At 36.7% G+C, this 19,193-nt stretch overlaps 2 protein-coding genes across 2 annotated transcripts; one reads left to right on the forward strand and one right to left on the reverse strand.

Moving 5' to 3' along the window:
* Window positions 1-10,157: 10,157 nt before the first annotated feature.
* On the reverse strand, window positions 10,158-13,781 carry LOC103418493 (protein ETHYLENE INSENSITIVE 3-like). Its single transcript, XM_008356616.4, has 2 exons — window positions 13,631-13,781; window positions 10,158-12,485 (listed from the first exon to the last, which is right to left on the reverse strand). The coding sequence occupies exon 2, from the start codon at window positions 12,349-12,351 to the stop codon at window positions 10,519-10,521; it is 1,833 nt and encodes a 610-aa protein (XP_008354838.2). The 5' UTR covers window positions 12,352-12,485; window positions 13,631-13,781; the 3' UTR covers window positions 10,158-10,518.
* A 3,111-nt stretch (window positions 13,782-16,892) lies between these two features.
* LOC103409102 (putative pectinesterase/pectinesterase inhibitor 24) lies at window positions 16,893-18,927 on the forward strand. The gene is made up of 2 exons (XM_008347924.4): window positions 16,893-17,956; window positions 18,141-18,927. Exons 1-2 carry the CDS (start codon window positions 16,915-16,917, stop codon window positions 18,815-18,817), a joined length of 1,719 nt encoding a protein of 572 aa, XP_008346146.2. The 5' UTR covers window positions 16,893-16,914; the 3' UTR covers window positions 18,818-18,927.
* The last annotated feature ends 266 nt before the right edge of the window (window positions 18,928-19,193 follow it).

The raw sequence follows: 19,193 nt of genomic DNA on the forward strand, positions 1-19,193 counted from the left end.
TGTGGAATTCGTTCTCCACATTGTAAAGAAAGAAACTCCGATTAACTTCATAGCTAGACTAATGCAGGTGAGCATGGGGCAATTTGATTTTTTATTTTATATACTAAATTATATGTTTGGCTTTTTTTTTATATAAAATACAGAAAATGAAATGACATGAACTTGGGTTTTACTTTTAATTGTAAAAGCTTATTCAAATGTGCGAAATTACTATTTGAACTACATTATTATTATCTCATTATGATACTTAGCTCATTTTTTTATTCTCTTAATATAGATAATATTGTTCATTCAAAAGAAGAAGAAAAAATGCTTATTCAAATGTGTGAAATTACTATTTCATCCTTTAAATTGTTTTATTCTAGAAACTAGAGACAAAGTTTGCCTCTCCCCTTATACGTAGAGAAGACGCCCTCATCTATAGTGGTAAGCAATGCAGTTGACTCAACCATGTTATTCAAATTTAATAAAAATGCGTAAATAATCACATGTCAACAACTACATTAGATATGGACAATAAACCTACCTCATTATTTGGCTTCTTCTTTTTATAAAAGGTGACAAACAATATGAACATTTAGTAATGTAAATAAAGTGAATTACCAATTTAGTCCTTGAATTATTACCTTAATGAAAATGAGATCTCTAAACTATTTTTTTAGAAAAATCAATCTTGAAATTTTAACGATCTGCCAATTCATCCCTAATATTATATTCAAACCTACTATGTTCAATTTTCCATCAATTTAAGTCACATTACTTGCATGTGATACACATTGGAGGGTAAATTGGTAGTTTTACATAAAGAAATAGTGTATGAAGTTAACTTTGGAGGGTAAATTGGTAGTTTTTCATACAAAATAGTGTAAGTTAACTTCAGAGAGTAATTTATTAGACATTAGATTCGCAACCTATATGAAGTGTTAAGGGCTTGTAGCCGAGAAAATAACGATATTACACTTTAAAGTGTGCAAGTGACTTAAGTTGATGAAAAATTGGATAAAATAGCTTTGAATATAATAGTAGGGATGAAATTAGCAACTTTTAATGAAGTTAGGGATGTATTTTACCAAAAAATAATTTAAGGACTTAATTTTCATTGAGGTGATAGTTCAATGACTAAATCGACACTTCACCCATGTAAATAAGGTATAAGTGGTAATTTGTCAAAATGGTTGACGATATATCTAAAGGGGTGTGATATCTACACACCCCTTTTTAGTTTTCGGCCGTCGGATCGGATGAATTGAAGAAGATCAACAGACATAAATTAGTAAGGGGTGTGTGAGAAGTAAAAAGGGCTGTGTGGTAAATTAGTAAGGGGTGTGTGAGAAGTAAAAATGGGTGTGTGGATAGCACACCCCTATCTAAATTATCCATTAACAAAACTAAAGGAAAAAAAAAACTAAAATAAAAATTATGGCCAATATGGTAAATTAAACACAACATTTTTTTTAGAAAGCCTCACAATCAGGTAATCATATCAGTTGCCTCATTTTCTCTTCCACATTATTCTTCCAAATAAAATAAACTTTTAGCGATGAAATAGTTATTTCGAAATAGTCACTAAAGATATGAACAACCTCCTCATCGATAAAATCGTTTGAAGGTCATACCAAAAAAACTTTATCGACTATTATATATATATATATATATATATTTGTAAATTTTATTTTTAAAAATTTTAAAATCACATGCTTCGTCACTATTCTAAAAAGCGGTCTAGACACCCGCTTAGGCGATGGCCATTGGGCCGCCACCGCGATTATCCTAAAAACGTTCAATAAATCGGCAAGGGTATTAGGCGGTCCCTAGGTGGTCGACTTGGCATGCTAGGCGGCCGTGGTGGCGGACTAGGCAGTTTTGTTCTGTCTCGCCATTTCACTACATGTCGTAGAAAAGGAATATACATCATAAGATTTGAAGAGAGAGCAAGATAGTGTGAGGGAAGAGATAGAGAATTGTAGAAGAAATTAAAAAATAGATATGTAATATCATGAAAAAAACGAGAATTTGATTTGGACGCTTGAGGTTTCTTTGCCTGGACATGCAACGTTTGGGGAGTTTTTTTGCTGCTTAGGAAATTTTGCAGAGCAAAATAAATGGAGAATTAGGTGGAGCGATCGAACAAAACGAGGAAGAGGACACGGAACAAAACCCAAAATCAAAAACTTTCGGCTTTTCAAGTCTCAAAAACCAACTCTCCGGTTTCCAAGGCCTTATCTACACCACATATTAATAAAACCCTGGTTGTCAACCAAAACTTCATGAAATTACCATTTTAACCCCCTCACTAAGACTGAACTCAATTAAAAAATTAGGTAATTTAGTAATTACATGAACATAAATTTTACTGTTTTTTACAGCAACCTCACAACCAAGTTAGTATAACATGCCCTATTTAAAAATTTAAAATAAAATAAAAAGTATTCACATGTTAGAAGAAACCACTCATCATTATCCCAATTTTCATAATAGAATTTTTTTTTTTAGAATTTTAAAAACTAATTCCTCTTCATAATAAAAAAAAAGGAAATGAAATTGTTCGCACACAGTGTCACAGCTCGTCCCAAATTTCTATTATCGGTGATGTAAATGACGGTTTTAACCTTGGACGTTGAACCTTGTAGTGTGTGTGTGACTTATTTTGGAGACTTAAATGTTAATTTTTGTGGTTTTGGATTGGTGACCCACGTGGACCACACACACATACATATTATCCCTATCTATTTCCTCCCGTGCTCTCTCTCTCTTTCAGACTTTCTCTCTCTTCTCTCTTGTACGAACGACACCCTAGACCTTTCAAACGTGACAGATCGGGGGACTTAAGCACACCATTGTGTTCGTGAAGCTCAGACGAATCGATTGGTACCATTTTTAGGTAAGGAAACCTTCGATTTCACGTGGAAACCCTAGCTCCAATTTTGGTCACTGTTCATGTGGACGTAAAATCTTATGTTTCAGGGAATTTTAAGGACATAGGAAGCTTTAGGACGTCCTTGTGAGGCTCGGAGATGAAAAATGGAGTGAATTGGACGTCGGAGGACTGTGATCGAAACACTACAAGTTTGGCCGAAATTATCGAGCTTGCTCAGGCGTGATTCAGTGGTTTTCGAGGCTTCAAACAGGTATAATGTCGTTCTTCTCATCTCCAGCTTTCCAATGGTTCAAGTTTCATGAAAAATGGTGAAGAAACGAAGAAGAATAAGCTTTTTAAAGATTTACCCAGAAACTGGTGAAGTCGCCGGCGTCTGGTGACTCGTTGGAGAAGAAGGTGGCATATTCCGTCAAAACTGACGGAATATGCTAACAGCGTTAGCTGATGCCGTTAAGATTCTAACGGAATATGCTAGAAGTTAAAAGAATATTCCTGACGGCGTTAACTGACGCCATCAGCGTGCCTGGCATGTGCCCGCGCGTGGGCGGCGCGTCTAGCTGTGCCTTGGTCGACGCGTGGCCTGTCATACAGACCTTTATTATGATTCCGACTCCTAGATGACTAGCGATTTATCGCCCAACTATTATGTGTGAGTAGTATTGAGCATGATTATATTACACCCATTATTGTCGTACAAACCTTTTCATTTGGTTCCGACTATTGTGCAGTATAATGCCGTATAGGTCATTGTAGTGACTCCGACTAGATTGACTTTTGAGCTATGAATTCAGCCGTACAGACTACCACAGGGGTTCCGGCTAACATGTTATATTTATATGAAATTATTCTCACCTGAATTGCTTACTCTGTTATATCTTGACATGGCATACATATGAATATGATATTGTGAAGCATGATTTGAATTAATATATATATATATATATATATGTATATGCTTATATTCTGATTCTGGGAAAAATTATACAAGTTTTACAGCGAGGGGTTAGAAATGTTGATAAATGAAATGGTTTTGTAAAACATTTGTTTTTGCCCACTCATGCTTTCTGTTTTGCGCCCCTCCAGGTTTTAGGTAAGCTTGCTGTCGGTGGCCTTGAGGATTTCGGCGGCTCTGATTAGGAGTACTTACTTTTGTATCTTACTCCTATCACTTCTTGTTTAGAAGTGCACTCTAGTAGATTCGGTTCTAAATATTCGTATATTTCTTATCCTTAATGCTTCCTCACTTTGCACATGGCTACGTCACCCTCACGTGACGACCAACATGCCTTGATCTCGGTCGGGGTATGTCAGTTTGGTATCAGAGCCTAGGTTTAACAGTCCTGTATAGTTCTTGAAATTCTTAGGAGAATGTTTTATTATTTTCTTTTTCTTTTTTAGATCACACCATACCTAAAACTTTCACATTACATATATATATTCTTCACATAAAAATAACATATTATTCATGTTTATTTATATATTATAAGATAAATTTAGTTTATTTATACGATATATGATATATTTACTTAAATCCGTATAGACCGTCTAGTCGTTAGGCGCTAGACCCCATTTCGCCTCCTGACTAGCGCCTAACGTCTTTTAAAACCTTGTTTATAGTATGTGTACAATTACTAGTTATTACTTCAATTATCTATTAATTAGAGTTTTTTTGTGTATCCTTCATCTTTCAAATTGAGAGAGTTTGTATTTTTTTTTTCACAAGCGACATTAGAAAATATGAAAAATCAAACACAAGACTTTGAGTGCAAAACCAAATGCAGATGCGTCGAAAAATGGGTCAATGAGCTCACATGACTCAAATAACTCTATATTACTCCTTGTAATTCCTACCAGTGATGTAAATTTGCCACTAAATCATATTTTTAAGGGCAAAATTTTTACCTCCAAAGCTTTATTTAACCTTTCATTTCATGACTTTTCAATCATGAAATCAGCTTGAGCTATAAGTCTCTTGCATTTGAAAGTGTAGGCAATTAGTGGAACTGTAAAAAAAATAAAATAAAAAATGCAATGGTGAAGGGACGCGTCGAAACGTGCGAGAGAGAGAATTGTCAAAACGTGGAACAACCAATTACATAGATTACTTTAAATAATAACTAGTATGGGCACACACAAAGGGCTCCAGATCCGCTGTCCCGAAAATGATGTCTCCTTCATGTCTCTTTCTTTATTTTTTGACATGTGTACTACCACCTAACTCTAATTTAACTCTGTTAAGTTTTACTAAATTAAAAAAAAAAAATTAGCAGAAGCAACTCCTAGTTTCCAGTCCCTCTGTCCACACACACGCCCACCCCTCCCCCTCCCTTACGCCAGCCCACAGCCAAAACCCCTCCCTTTCCCCCTCCCCTTCCCTTACTCATCGCAGCCTGACCGTCGTGGACTTGAAACCTGGTACGAACGACGTCAAGGCGGCGAGTCCAGCGATGGCACCGGCACCAACGGTTTCGCATTGCCACTACGATGTCGACGAAATTTGTATTTCACGACAGATCTAGAAGATTTCAGTGAGATTGGTGTTTGAAAATTCTAGAGAGATTTGTCCCAAACCTTTTGACTTTTCGACCAATATGATTAAAAAAGCTATGTGAATCTTAAGCCAAGTGAGAAAGGGGTTTGGCTGTGGGCTGGCAACGAGTAAGGGAAGGGGAGGGGGACGGGCTTTGGCTGTGGGTTGGCGTAAGGGAGGGGGAGGGGTGGGTGTGGGCAGGGACTGGAAACTGGGGAGTTGCTTCTGCTAATATTTTTTTTTTTTTACTTTAATTTTTTTTAATTCAGTAAAAGTTAACAGAGTTAAATTAGAGTTAGTGGTAGTACATGTGTTAAACAAATAAAGAATGAGACATGAATGAGACACCACTTTCGGGACAGCACATCCGAAGCCCACACAAAGTGTGTGAGAAATTTTTTTTTATTTTTGTTTTTGAAATAGAAGGAGATAGGAAGAGAGTGATAAAGAACGTGGGAGTGAGAATTTTTTTTTTTAATTAGAGATATGTTAGGATTACATGTAAGTGAGACTTTGAAAAGAAAAAAAACAGCAAAATTTGGTTTTGTGAAATTACATTTCTGCCCCATATTTCTTATTCATGTTCTGTTTTAATTAGAAGGTTAAACTGGGGGTTAAACTGGTAATTTCATAGAGTTTTGGATGACAATGAGTGTTTTATTAATTAGTAAATATAAGAGTACTATTAAGTCCACTCCAGTGTCTTATTTCCCCACCTACTTTGAAATAATAATTTTATTCATCTATCCTAATGTTGCTAATTGCTTAATTTGTTTATGACTTTAGGTACTAGACTGGGATGAAGACAATTTGATGTATGAAATGTTGAAAACAAAAAAACTTCAGGGTAGTAAACTGAGATCAACCCTAAAAAATAATTAAATAAAGAAATATTGCCGCTTAGCACTATGGTATAGTATTATTCCTCACTAGTAAGTGAGAGGTCTTATGTTCGAATCTCTTTAATACCAATTTATCTCCCCACCTCCCTAGTGTAAATATAAAATGAGTTATATATAAGTAAAGGGAGTGTGCGTGCTATGATTTTAATTAGAGAATTGCTTAGTATGCACCAATGTATATTATTTATCAAAATCTGTGACCGTTGAATCGTTGATGTGGATCTGTTAGTGCACATTAATGCTTCATTTACCTCATACATATTATACAACAAAACATAGTAAAATTTCGATTAATTAGACTAAAAAGTTTGAAATATCTCATAAAAAAAAGATTAAAAAAAAAGAGACAAATATACGTAAAAAATGACCCATTTTCTTAATCTTTAGACTAAAATAAGACAAACCAATTATGCACACCATACCATACACATCAAATTTTATTCATTTATCCTAATATTGCTAATTGCTTAATTTGTTTATTGTACAAACCTCTTGTGTGGAGCTTGGGCTGGAAACATTTTCTGCTTGGTGCCATGGCTGAGGATTTGAGGGTGTTGGTAGTTACAATTATGGGATTTTATAGGGAGGGAGCTGCTGCTTGCTGGTGATATTTGAAGTTCTTTTTTTTAGTACATCGATATTTTTATATTATGGGAAAGGAGAGTTTTTTAGTAATGATGATTTTTTTTTAAAATTATAATAAATTTTCAAAGCAAGGAAAAATTGAGGAAAAAATATGCAAGGTTATTTTGGAAATAATGGTAGGTGGGAAAAGAGTTTATGTATTTTTCAACTTTTTATGGTGAATATAAATAAAGGGTAAAAGACTGTTTACTATCCTCATGTTTCGTGGTTTTCAACATTTAGTACATCAAGTTTTTTTCGTCTCAGATTCATACCTAAAGTGTAAATTTTGGGATAGTCTCATACATCCGTTAGTCAGACTGTTAAGTCTCCCGTTAACTGTGACGTGGCGCTCATGTAGACACTAACTGAGCGCCACGTGTCATCCACGTTTTTTTTTCCTTCTTCTTCTTCTTCTTCCTCCGACTGCAACTTTTTTTTTTGTTTTTTTTTCCTTCCTCCTCCTTCCTTCCTCCTTCTTCCTTCCCTTTCTTCCCCTTCTTCCTTCTTCTTCCTTCTCCTTCTTCTTCTTCTTCTTCTTCCTCCGAATCTGGGGAAGGTTTTTTTTTTTTTCTTCTTCTTCTTCTTCTTCCTCCTTCTTCCTCCTTCTTCATTCTCCTTCCTCCTTCTTCCTTCCTCTTCTTCTTATTCTTCTTCTACTTATTCCTCCGAATCTGCCCAGATTCAGTTTTTTTTTTGTTTTTTCTTCAGTTTTTTTTTTGTTTTTTCTTCTTTCTTCTTGCTTCTTCTTCTTCTTCCTTCTTCTTCTTCCTTCTCCTTCTCCTTCTTCTTCCTCCGAATCTAGGGAAGTTTTTTTTTTCTTCTTCTTCTTCCTCCTTCTTCCTTCTCCTTCCTCATTCTTCCTTCCTCATTCTTCCTTCCTCTTCTTCTTCTTCTTCGTCCTTCGAATTTGCCCAAATTCAGTTTCTTTTTTCTTCTTTCTTCTTTCTTCTTCTTCTTCTTCTTCCTCCGACTACAACCTTTTTTGTTTTTTTGTTTCCTTCCTCCTTCTCCTTCTTCCTTTCTCCTTCTTCCTTCCCCTTCTTCCCCATCTTCCTTCTTCTTCCTTCTCCTTCTCCTTCTTCTACTTCTTCCTCCGAATCTGGGGAATTTTTTTTTTCTTCTTCTTCCTCCTTCTTCCTTCCTTCCCTTCTTCTTCTTCTTCTTCTTCCTCCGAATCTGCCCAGATTCAATTTTTTTTCTCTTTTTTCTTCTTTCTTCTTCTTCCTCCTTCTTCCTCCTCCAACTACAACTTTTTTTTTCCTTTCTCCTTCTTCTCCTTCTTCCTTCCTCCTTCTTCCTTCTTCTTCTTCTTCTTCCTCCGAATCTGGGGAAGATGAAGGTTTTTTTTTTTTTTGAAGAAGATGAAGAAGAAGAAGAAGGAGAAGAAGAGGAAGGAAGAAGGAGGAAGGAAGAAGGAGAAGAAGGAGGAAGAAAAAAAAAAGTTGCAGTCGGAGGAAGAAGAAGAAGAAGAAGGAGGAAGAAGGAGGAAGAAGAAAAAAGAAAAAAAAAATAGAATCTGGGTAGATTCGGAGGAAGAAGAAAAAGAGGAAGGAGGAAGGATGAAGGAGAAGGAAGAAGGAGGAAGAAGAAGAAAAAAAAAAAACTTCCCCAAATTCGGAGGAAGAAGAAGGAGAAGGAGAAGGAGAAGGAGAAGGATGAAGGGGAAGAAGGGGAAGAAGGAGGAAGGAAGAAGGAGAATGAGGAAAAAAAAAGTTTATGTCGAAGGAATGAGAAGAATAAGAAGAAGGAAGAAGGAGAAGAAGAAAAAAAAAACGTGGATGACACGTGGCGCCCAGTCAGTGTCCACATGGGCGCCACATCACAGTTAATTGGAAACTTAACAGTTTGACTAACGGATGTATGAGACTGTCTCAAAATTTACACTTTAAATATGAATCTGAGACGAAAAAAACTTGATGTATTAAAATGTTAAAAACCACGAAATATGAGAGTAGTAAACAGTCTTTTACCCATAAATAAAAATAGGTGGAAAAATAAGACATTAGGATGGATATAACACCACTCGATAGTAATCATAATCAGTGGATTGACTTTATCATAATAGCCTTGATGACTTTTTTAATTCCTAATTTGGGTGAATCAATCCCACCCACCCACGTATATACGAGACAACCAAGCAGTCATCAGCCACGTTAGCACCCATTAAATATTCGAAAACTACAAACCACGTGCTTAACTGTTCATCGCACTACGGTATCAAATTATTATAATTATATTATTGAGAAGAGCTTAGCTCCTTAAGGTTGGAAACAAGCCACTTTAAAATATTTTGCGACCTATTTATATAATTTCTTGTTATAATCAAAATTGTTCGTCTTTATAAAAAATAAAAAATAATATTAGAATAATATTAGGATGTTCAAAATTTCAAACTAAATGATAGGTCACTAATTGAAAATAAGCGTGTTGATCAACATTCAGTAATAATATAATAATCAACATCCACATCATTTGATTTACAAAATTTAATTTATAAATTTGATTTCTCTAACATTACCCTTAAAAGTAATATCGTTAGGTGATTTATAAAATAAACAATTTTGATCATACAGTCCAAGTCATGTGAAGGCCACGAAACATTTTGAAGAGGAACCCGTTCTCAAACCTTAAAAACTGAGCGGTGGAAAATTCTGTAAATAAGTCACGGAACATTTTGAATAGGAACTCTTCCACAACTTAAGAAGCCAGGCTCTCTGTATTGTTTAGCTCAGTCGGAATCATTATTCCTTGGTGCAAATTATCATTATATTGTGACATATATAATAGTTTGATTTCACTTAACATTTTGAAGAGGATCTTTACCTAACTTTGACCCCTTTTCAGTCTCTGCCTGATTTTTCCCGGTCCTAAGATTCCTAACACGGAAGACCAATCTGATTCACATGATACCAGTATCATGGCTTCGAGGGACCGAATTCAGTTGTCTCGTAGAATAATACGACTCGATGAGAACCACTTACAAGGCACAGTGCACCGTCACGGAGCACTATCATAAGGCGTCTCATATCAATAAAACAATACTACACAAACAGAATCTTATACATGCATGTTTTTATTTTATTGACATAAAACTCCACCATGATGGTACGCTTGTGTCATGTAAGTCCTCAAAAAACTGTGTGCTTGTATCATGTAAGTCCTAAAAAACTGTGTGTTTGTGCCATGCAAGTCCTCCAGCGACCAAAAACTGTCCAAAACATTTCAACAGAAGTACTGTGTCTGTGTATAAGATTGGGTTCTTTCCAGGCCCTTATAGGCCCTGCTCAATACTGCACTGAGAACAACTATGAAACCTAGACTTGGATGACAAAATTGCAGTACTAGAAACTCCCCAAAATTTGTCAAGGGTTTAAAACATCTAAAAAGTCCAACCGATAAAAATAAACCACTAACTTGAGAAGTTTCACCGAATCGGGTCCAAAACTGTGTCTAAAAAACCTAAAGAAAACTGAACTATCACGAGACAACCTGAACTGTGTCGAGAAAACATCCCTCCCCCGCTCACGAACATATGAACATCCTTATTCATATATTGGAGCGCAATGCAAGAAAACCCAGCTTCAACGACACATCCAGAATGGATCTTGCTCCAGCATCGAGTCAAGACTATAGTCATCTCGCGGCAAGTTGGTGCCAAATCCTAAGTTGTCAGTATTATTGGGATGATTACCAAATGGAGAATCAAACAAGGTGCACGGATCAAACTGAAATTCTGTGGATGGGAGAGATGGAGGAGCTGGAGTAGCTGGAGGAAGCATAGGCATAGGCATAGGCGATGCTTGAGACATGTTGGATCCTATAACCAACCTTTCATCAAAGAAGTTATCACCCATGGGAAATTGATAATTCACCTGATGCTGGTTGTGGTTTTCTACAACATCGAGGCTTCCAGGATCCGAGTTCTTGTTCTGCTGAATATTACCATCACAGAATGACATAAACTCAGATATCATATTCTGCTCATCCCCAGCAAGTTCAAGTCCGGAAGCATTAAAACTACTTGTCTGGTTCACTGGTTGTTGAATAGCTGGATTAGGTTGAGGACTGGATAAGGACCCCACAAGTTTGTCACTGTTAGGATGAACGCTTGACATTCCAACTTGTGAAGAATTATTCCTGTAAGAACACGTCAACTGGTGATTATTCCTTGCAGTTATGTTGCGAAAGCCTAGGTGGTAATCATGATACGGGCAATCCAGATATTCGCAGGTGTAACCCTGATGATTTAGCATCATTTGTGGCTCTTCAGGCAGCTGCTTCCTCTTTTGACCAGAGTCTGAATCGGTCTCAGTCAGCTCTGCCATAAAATGATGCATCAGTCCATCTCTGTGTCCAGATGTTCCAATATTTAAGTGATTAAAAAGAGGTTGGCAGTCCTCTTCTTCATAATTATCTTCATCATCAACCACTTCAACATCATAATCACTGGTACCGCTGATTGCAAAATTAGACCCACTCCCAGAAGATGATGGAGGTGTACATCCATCAGGATATAACCTCTGGGCCAAATTTTCCTCCTGGTTAAGGATGGCTAGCCAAATGGTGGTCTCCTTAGCAGACATTTTGTCCTGCAAATATTTAGACCGATGAACAAGCTTCCGGATCCTGGCAATATCGGGTGACATGTGCTTTATCACAGCCGCGAGAACACTCACCTTCCAAGCCTTCTTCAGATCATGAGGCTTCCTGTATGGGGGAGGACCCTGATCCTTGCGCAGATTCAATTGAGTCCACCATTCTTCATTGCCAGTGGGCCACCAAGGTGGGGCAACACCCTTCTCCAACGGGAAACGTCTTTGGGGTGGATGGCAGTGCTGCATCAAAGCCGACAAAAGTGAACCAAGAGTGGCATCATGGAGCTCCTGTAAGTTATGAGGAGTGGATGGTACTGCATTGGAGTCTTCATTCTTCCCAGGGATTGGATGTTCAGCCAGATACTTAGAAATTGCAGCAGGGCCATTATGGTCAAATCTTACTTTTTCCTTCCACCATTCGCGAAGACTGTCAGACGCACCAGTCACTGGTTTACCATTTTCGGGGATAATCCCATAAACAAAACCCTTGGCTTTACAAACTTCCATCATTTTTAACATATATTTCAGGATTCCATCTTGTGCCCGTGACATCCTCTTCCTCCGAGCTTGTTCCTGTGGCTGACACTGCCTAGCATTGTCAGCTGCTTCTGTTCCCTCATTTTGCTCTTTAAGCCGCTTCAGTCGCATTCTATATTTCCACACCCTCCTCTCAAGCTCATTAACATCCAATTCGTCGTCACTATCATCCTCCTCCACTGTTGCCTCTGGGTCATTCTCTGGGGCTGCCTCACCTTCCTCAGGGAAAGCCAAAAGAAAGTCAAGGTCGTCACTGAACTCCAACTCCTCAATGATCGCCATCCACCACCAACACAAAGAACAAGGTTGATTGTATACAAATATATAACAATTGGGTAATTAAATACAGTCCACGCCAACTTCACCACCCTTCTACTCTTTATATGATTAGCAAACCCAAAAACAAATGAAATCTTCTGCAAATGATAATTACGAATAACTCAGTTAAAGCCACAATTGTCGCATACGGGAGATCAGGAACATGGAACTAGTAACAACAACGTTACTTCAATGAAAATAAAAAGGAAAATTACATACTTTCACGGATACGATTAATTGAAAACATAAAAAGTAATACATTAAAGAAGTCAGAACCATGTAGACAAGCAAAGTTATATATATTAATTGATCATGAATCAAACAAGTAAGATTAACAAACAAAGAAACGCAACGGATTTCCGCGGTTTTGCATTCAAAACAAAAAAGATGAAAAAAACCAAAGCAAAACCCTAATACAAAAACCTTATGCACAAAAGCAACAACATCAGTTACAAACCAAAAACAAAATGAAAAATGAAAAAAAAACAAATCAGCAACATGAGGAACATGAGATCATTAGAACAAAAACCAAATGTTACAAGTGCATACCCTGTAACTGCAAAAAACTTCCAAAAGACAAAGAACAGAACTGGGTGACAACAGGTTCATCACACAACTAATCAGTTTCATATTTTTTCACAAAACCATGTTACTGATTTTCATGATTTAACTCAAAATGTTATAGCTTGATATAATGCAGGTATGCAGCACATATTCCACCTACCTAAGCAATATAATTCACCTATTAATTTGTTTGTTCATTGTTTAACATAGATACGGAAATTCGGGGTAGCCACCTTTCGGATCATAAGATGTTCGAACTACAAAACTATACCATCAGCAAGTGGTGGATTGCCCCGGTGGTCAGGGCCTTCCTATTCAACCCATTGCCCTTAGTGTGGTTTACTCTTGTACTAAAAAAACCACGCTATCAAATCCAAAGTTCTAGAAGATTAAAAATCAAAGAAAAACACGAAAAATAAAAAAGATCAAACAGAAACAAGAAAGGGTAAATTCTCACACCAGGACCTGCAACTAAAGGAAGTAGAATATAAAATACACACCAAGAGAATAACCAGATAGCATAAACACAGAGATCAACCATAAAAATACATGAAAATTCACACGATGAATAAGATAAAAATATTCCTTTGACTATTATTATTTTTTTAGTTGACAAGAAGACTGAGAAATGAAACAAGTAGTTTAAGTAAACAAATAAAAAGCAGAAAAATGAAGGTACCTATTTGATGGGTTGGTAGGGGCCGAGGGATGGAAGCTCCTCCCTCCTCAACACCCTCTGGTTCCTCAGAGAGAGGCAGAGAGGTTGTGTCCTGCTCAGGAGACAGAAATGGAAGAAGAAAAAGACAGACAAAAGAATTGGAAGCAAAAGTGAAATTTTTGTCGGAGGGCGTGCTATTTAACTAGACTCGGCTACGTTTTAACCGCGGTTTGAGACGTGGGTGGGTAACTTCTCCTTTTTCTTTTTTACTTTTGGTAAGCGGTACCTTTTGGTTTTTGGTTTTTTACTATTTAGAGTAACTTGTATAGCACGCATACTACCGTTCCGCGTTGATAATTCAAAATATTAATTTTTCAATATGGTTACATTATTGATTTTCAATGTACTATGTACGTTCTTTCATTTCTTTAAACTAAAACTCGTACTAAAGATCAAACATCCATGTTAATTTATGTTCCATCATGTGCGACAATATTATTATTATGTCACTTTTGTCAACTCAACAAAGTGTGACAATTTCATTATATTGCAAACTCAATGTATACATCTCCCATCAGGTGTGCTCGCTCGCCTCTTTTAACTCGAGCTCAAAAATCCTCTTAGTAGTAGTTTATTAAACTGTATTATAAAAAATCAATAAGTAATTTTGACAAAAATTCTTAAATTTATGTTAATGTGGTAGAATTTGGGTTTAATTACTGCTCTGGGTGTTCCTTTTTTTACCATTTACTCATCTCACTATTTTGAAGGAAGAGAAAAGTTGAATGTTTAAGCTAAAGGATACTTTTGTATTTTCACTTCATCTTTTAATTATAATTTTTTTAAATAAGCAATATTATCTACACTAAATAGATAAGGACGTAGACTAATATAGAAGTTCAAAACGTTGTCCAAAATTCTAAATCGGGCACAAAACATTGATACCAAATATAGCGAATAATAATATGGCTGTTATGGATACCTAATTAGCTTATTTCATTAAAGACAATTTATATTCAACTATCCAGATGTATTACTTAATTAGCTATTATATTTTAATCTTATCTAAGCTTTTAATCTCAGCCGTTGATAAATATTTAACAGATAGAATTGAATGTTACCCCTACTGGTTTTTCTTTTCCTCTCTCCATTAACATAGGCAAGAACTTTTGGCTATAGTGATCTCTTCTTTTTTAGGAAATAAACTTTATTAAAAAAAGAAAAAAAGAATTCTCGGGAACAATAGGAGCTCATAAAGTTAAATAAAAACTGGAGTGCTTCACGAGGAAGCACTGAAGAAGCACCCGATCTCAAATACAAATGTTGTCAATATTGTTACTAATGAGTGTGATAGCATCAGTTAGGAAGTTTGCTTCTTTATAAGTAGCAACTGAATAGAATTAAAAGAGATCGTCAGATATTTGATGTCCTCGAAAATAGTATTGAGCCTCCAAGAGATCTTACATCAGTCAAGAATCTCATCTATAACTATATTGGAGTCACCTTCAATTACCACATCCTTGATATTTCTCTGTTTTGCAAAAAGAAGAGAATCCCGAAGAGAGTCTCAGCTACAGTAATAGTATTTGATCTTAGATTGTGAGCTCCAACAACAATTGGCCTTCAAACAGAATCTCGAATGAAAATTCTCCAGCAGCTGAACCTCTACCCACTGGGCCATCCAAGTTGATTTTCATAGTGTCTTCTCTTGGAGCTTTCCATTTAGAAGTCTTCCCTTCGAAACACAATCTCTTTTTTCGTGTCATATAGGAGGAAATTTCATCGTTTTGTTGTACTAAATAGATCCGTTGCTTTGTTACAACTTACAATGTACATAAATGTTGTCGTATTTCAAACTGCATGTCACTTGCGTGTGGTTCAAGTTCGTAAAAGATAGAGCGTTAAACTTTAAGGAAAATTAACGAAAAGTTCAAAAAAACATCTCTTTTAACGAAAAGTTATTTTTAAATGTATAGTGAATAGTGCCAGTTAAAGGTAAAAATGTGGTTTTTCGTTAAAAGTGAACAGTACCGGAAGTGTTTTGTTAAAACTCCCTAAACTTTACCCATGTAATCCGGTACATGCAACTATGATCCCTCAACTAAAATTCTATTACCCTTGGTCCCTCAACTTTAATACAACTAGATAAATGGTTTCTCAACTTTAACCCAATTGTAGCAATAGTCCTTCTAACATAACTCATTTTGACAAAATTCTGACAAAGTTAACGAAAATGACTATAGCTACACATTTTGATGAGTTGAGGGACCCTAATTGTAGCAATGATCCTTCCAACATAACTCATTTTGACAAAATTCTAATAAAGTTGACGAAAATGACCATAGCTACACATTTTGATGAGTTGAGGGACTAATGGTAATGAATTTTTAGTTGAGGAACCATTACTCCAATTTGATTAAAGTTAAGGGACCATTAATACAATTTACTAATAAAAGTATAGTGGAAAATCTTGAGACATTGTTTTGTCCGCAAAATACTACATAGTTATAGGTTTTTGTTTTTCATTTCATATGAGATTTTAGCAACATTATTAGTATTACCAGGTGTATGGTCGTTGCAATCAAGATTAGTAAATTGTTTAGAGTGATACAATGATTAGTCCCTAATTAATCAGGGAGGCAAGATCACTATACTTGTATTACATATGTGATATTAATAGTGAGTTCATGAATAACACTTACATGTATATGTTCTAAACTAAATTTTATAAACCAAATGATATGAATGTTAATGATTAGATTATTACTTAAGTGTTGATTAACGTGCTTATTTCCTATTGGTGGTGAAATTTTTAGTTGTGACAGGAATACAAGTGGTACACCAAGTGTTTTAATAGAAGTGGTGAAATTTTTTATTTTTTAAGTTATTAACTTTTTAGCACACATATCCCACCATTTGTATAGTGACACGTGATGTACTACCCCGTGTACCGATCATATTGAAAAATCTCTCCTATTGGTGACACATTATTTGATTTCTAAATTTGATTTAAAATTTTGATCAGCTTAGCATTATCCTGAAGTTAAATACACCATATTCATATAATAATCTTGGATGTATGTGGGGGAAGAAATCGGAGTGCACGAATAATACTTATAACATGTGAAGCACTCCAGTCTCCAGCAGTTGAATGTTACCAAAAATAGTAAAGTGCAAAGCACGTAGTACCGCGTTAGGCTACCAATATGTTTATCCAAACCCTCCATGTATATATATATATAAACACACACCCAACCACCATCCCTTATGCAATCCTCGACCACATAGGAAAATCATTTAGCATTATGTCTTCCATCAAATCCTATGGCAAGATTGATGAATCCGACCAAGCCCGGCTCGACGCTCGTAGGGAAACTCGAAAGAGAGTTGCCATCATAAGCCTTTCGTCCATAGTTCTTGTCTGTGTCATTGTTGCTGCTGTGGTTGGAACCACCGTTCATAATAAATCTGGTGGGAACTCTAAAGGCTCGGCCATCTCCACTTCTGTCAAGGCTGTTTGTGATGTGACCTTGTACCAGGATTCGTGTTACAGCAGTCTTGGTCCTCTGGTTAACTCCAACAATGTTAAGCCTGAGGAGATTTTCAAGTTGGCAATTCAGGTGGCGATCAATGAATTGTCGAAAGCCGCTACTCATTTTTCGGCTGATGGTGTTCTTAATGCGACTGCCAAGGACACACAGTCTGTGGCAGCTTTGAAAGATTGTCAAGACCTTTTGAGTCTGGCATTGGATCATCTCAACGACTCATTGTCTGACACTAAGTCGTTGGTTGATGTGTTTGATGATCTCAAGACTTGGCTGAGCTCTTCAGGCACATATCAGCAGACTTGCATTGAAGGTTTTGACGATGTAAAAGGAGAACTCAAGGATAAAGTTGTCGGCTACTTGAAGAACTCCAATGAGTTAACTAGCAACAGCCTCGCCATTGTCTCTTGGATTTCCAAAGTCCTTAACTTAGTGAACCTAAGGCGACTTCTGACACACCCTGATCCCACCGATACGTACAGCCAGGGAGTACCAGAGTGGCTGCATCGGAAGGATCGCAAGCTGCTTCAGAGTTCGGATTTGAGGAAGAAGGCAGACATTGTCGTGGCAAGCAATGGCAGTAGCAAATACAAAACAATTCAGGATGCACTCAATGCTGTTCCGGATAAGAGCAAGAAGAGAACAGTCATCTACGTCAAGAAGGGGGTTTATTATGGGAATGTGAGGGTTGAGAAATCCAAGTGGAATGTTTTGGTGGTCGGTGATGGTTCGAATGCAACTATTGTAACTGCCAAACTCAACGTTGTGGATGGAACTCCCACATTTTCCACTGCCACAGTCGGTAATAGTTCGATAAAACTCTGTATAGCTAGCATATTTACTGATCACATTACTGCCGTCCTTTTGAAAGGGGATTCTTCTCATGCAAATGAGTCTCCTTTCAGTGAGAGATCTGATCAGCAATGTTTGCTGGTAAATGTTTCATATCATAATAGTAATAGAAACAATTATTTCTTTGTATGCAGCCGTTTTTGGAAAGGGATTCATTGCCCGGGACATTGGATTTCGCAACACTGCAGGGCCAGCCAAGCACCAGGCAGTGGCCTTGTTGTCAACTGCTGATCAGTCAGTCTTCTATAGGTGCGACATTGATGCATTCCAGGACACTCTCTATGCTCACTCCAATCGCCAATTCTACCGCGAATGCAACATTTATGGAACAGTGGATTTCATTTTCGGGAACTCAGCAGTTGTGCTCCAAAACTGCAACATAATGCCTAAGGTTCCCATGCGAGGCCAGCAGAACACCATCACAGCTCAAGGGAAGTTTGATCCCAATCAAAATACAGGAATTTCGATTCACAATTGCAGCATATCGCCCTTTGGAGACTTGTCCTCGGTCAAAACTTTCCTCGGGAGGCCATGGAAGAATTACTCCACAACTGTGTACATGCAAACATACATGGGAAATCTCATCAGCACTGATGGATGGTTGCCATGGGTAGGCAATAGCGCTCCCGACACCGTATTTTACTCGGAATTTCAAAATTTTGGACCTGGTGCTTCCACAAAGAATAGGGTTAAATGGAAGGGGTTGAGAACCATCAACCAAAAAGCAGCCAGCAAATTTACAGTGCATTCATTTCTCCAAGGAACTAAGTGGATCTCTGATGCTGGTGTTACCTACACATCAAGCCTCTGACCAATATATTTGATAGTTTCATGAACAAAAATTGATTTTCTTTTCCCAATTTATTATTTTCCATTTCACACTTTTTGATCATGATTGTTTTGTGTGCCTTCTTATACTTTCTGATTGCTTTTGCACAGCAAATTGTGATATATTTTTCTGGCTTTGATGTAATTGTTGAAAAATAGTATATACAAAGTCCAACATGTCTGACATTTCATAATTCATATTTCCAATTAAATTAATTTTCAGATCATTCATGTGTAATACTGGAAATTCAAATATTACGAATTAAGTTAATTCTATTACCATCTGTTTGTAAATTTACACTAGCTACTTAGAGGACGGAATTATAAACCGAGGATATATATGATGAACATGAATGAAG

Source organism: Malus domestica, chromosome 02, assembly GCF_042453785.1.
Source record: "Malus domestica chromosome 02, GDT2T_hap1".
Classification (NCBI taxonomy): Eukaryota; Viridiplantae; Streptophyta; class Magnoliopsida; order Rosales; family Rosaceae; genus Malus; species Malus domestica.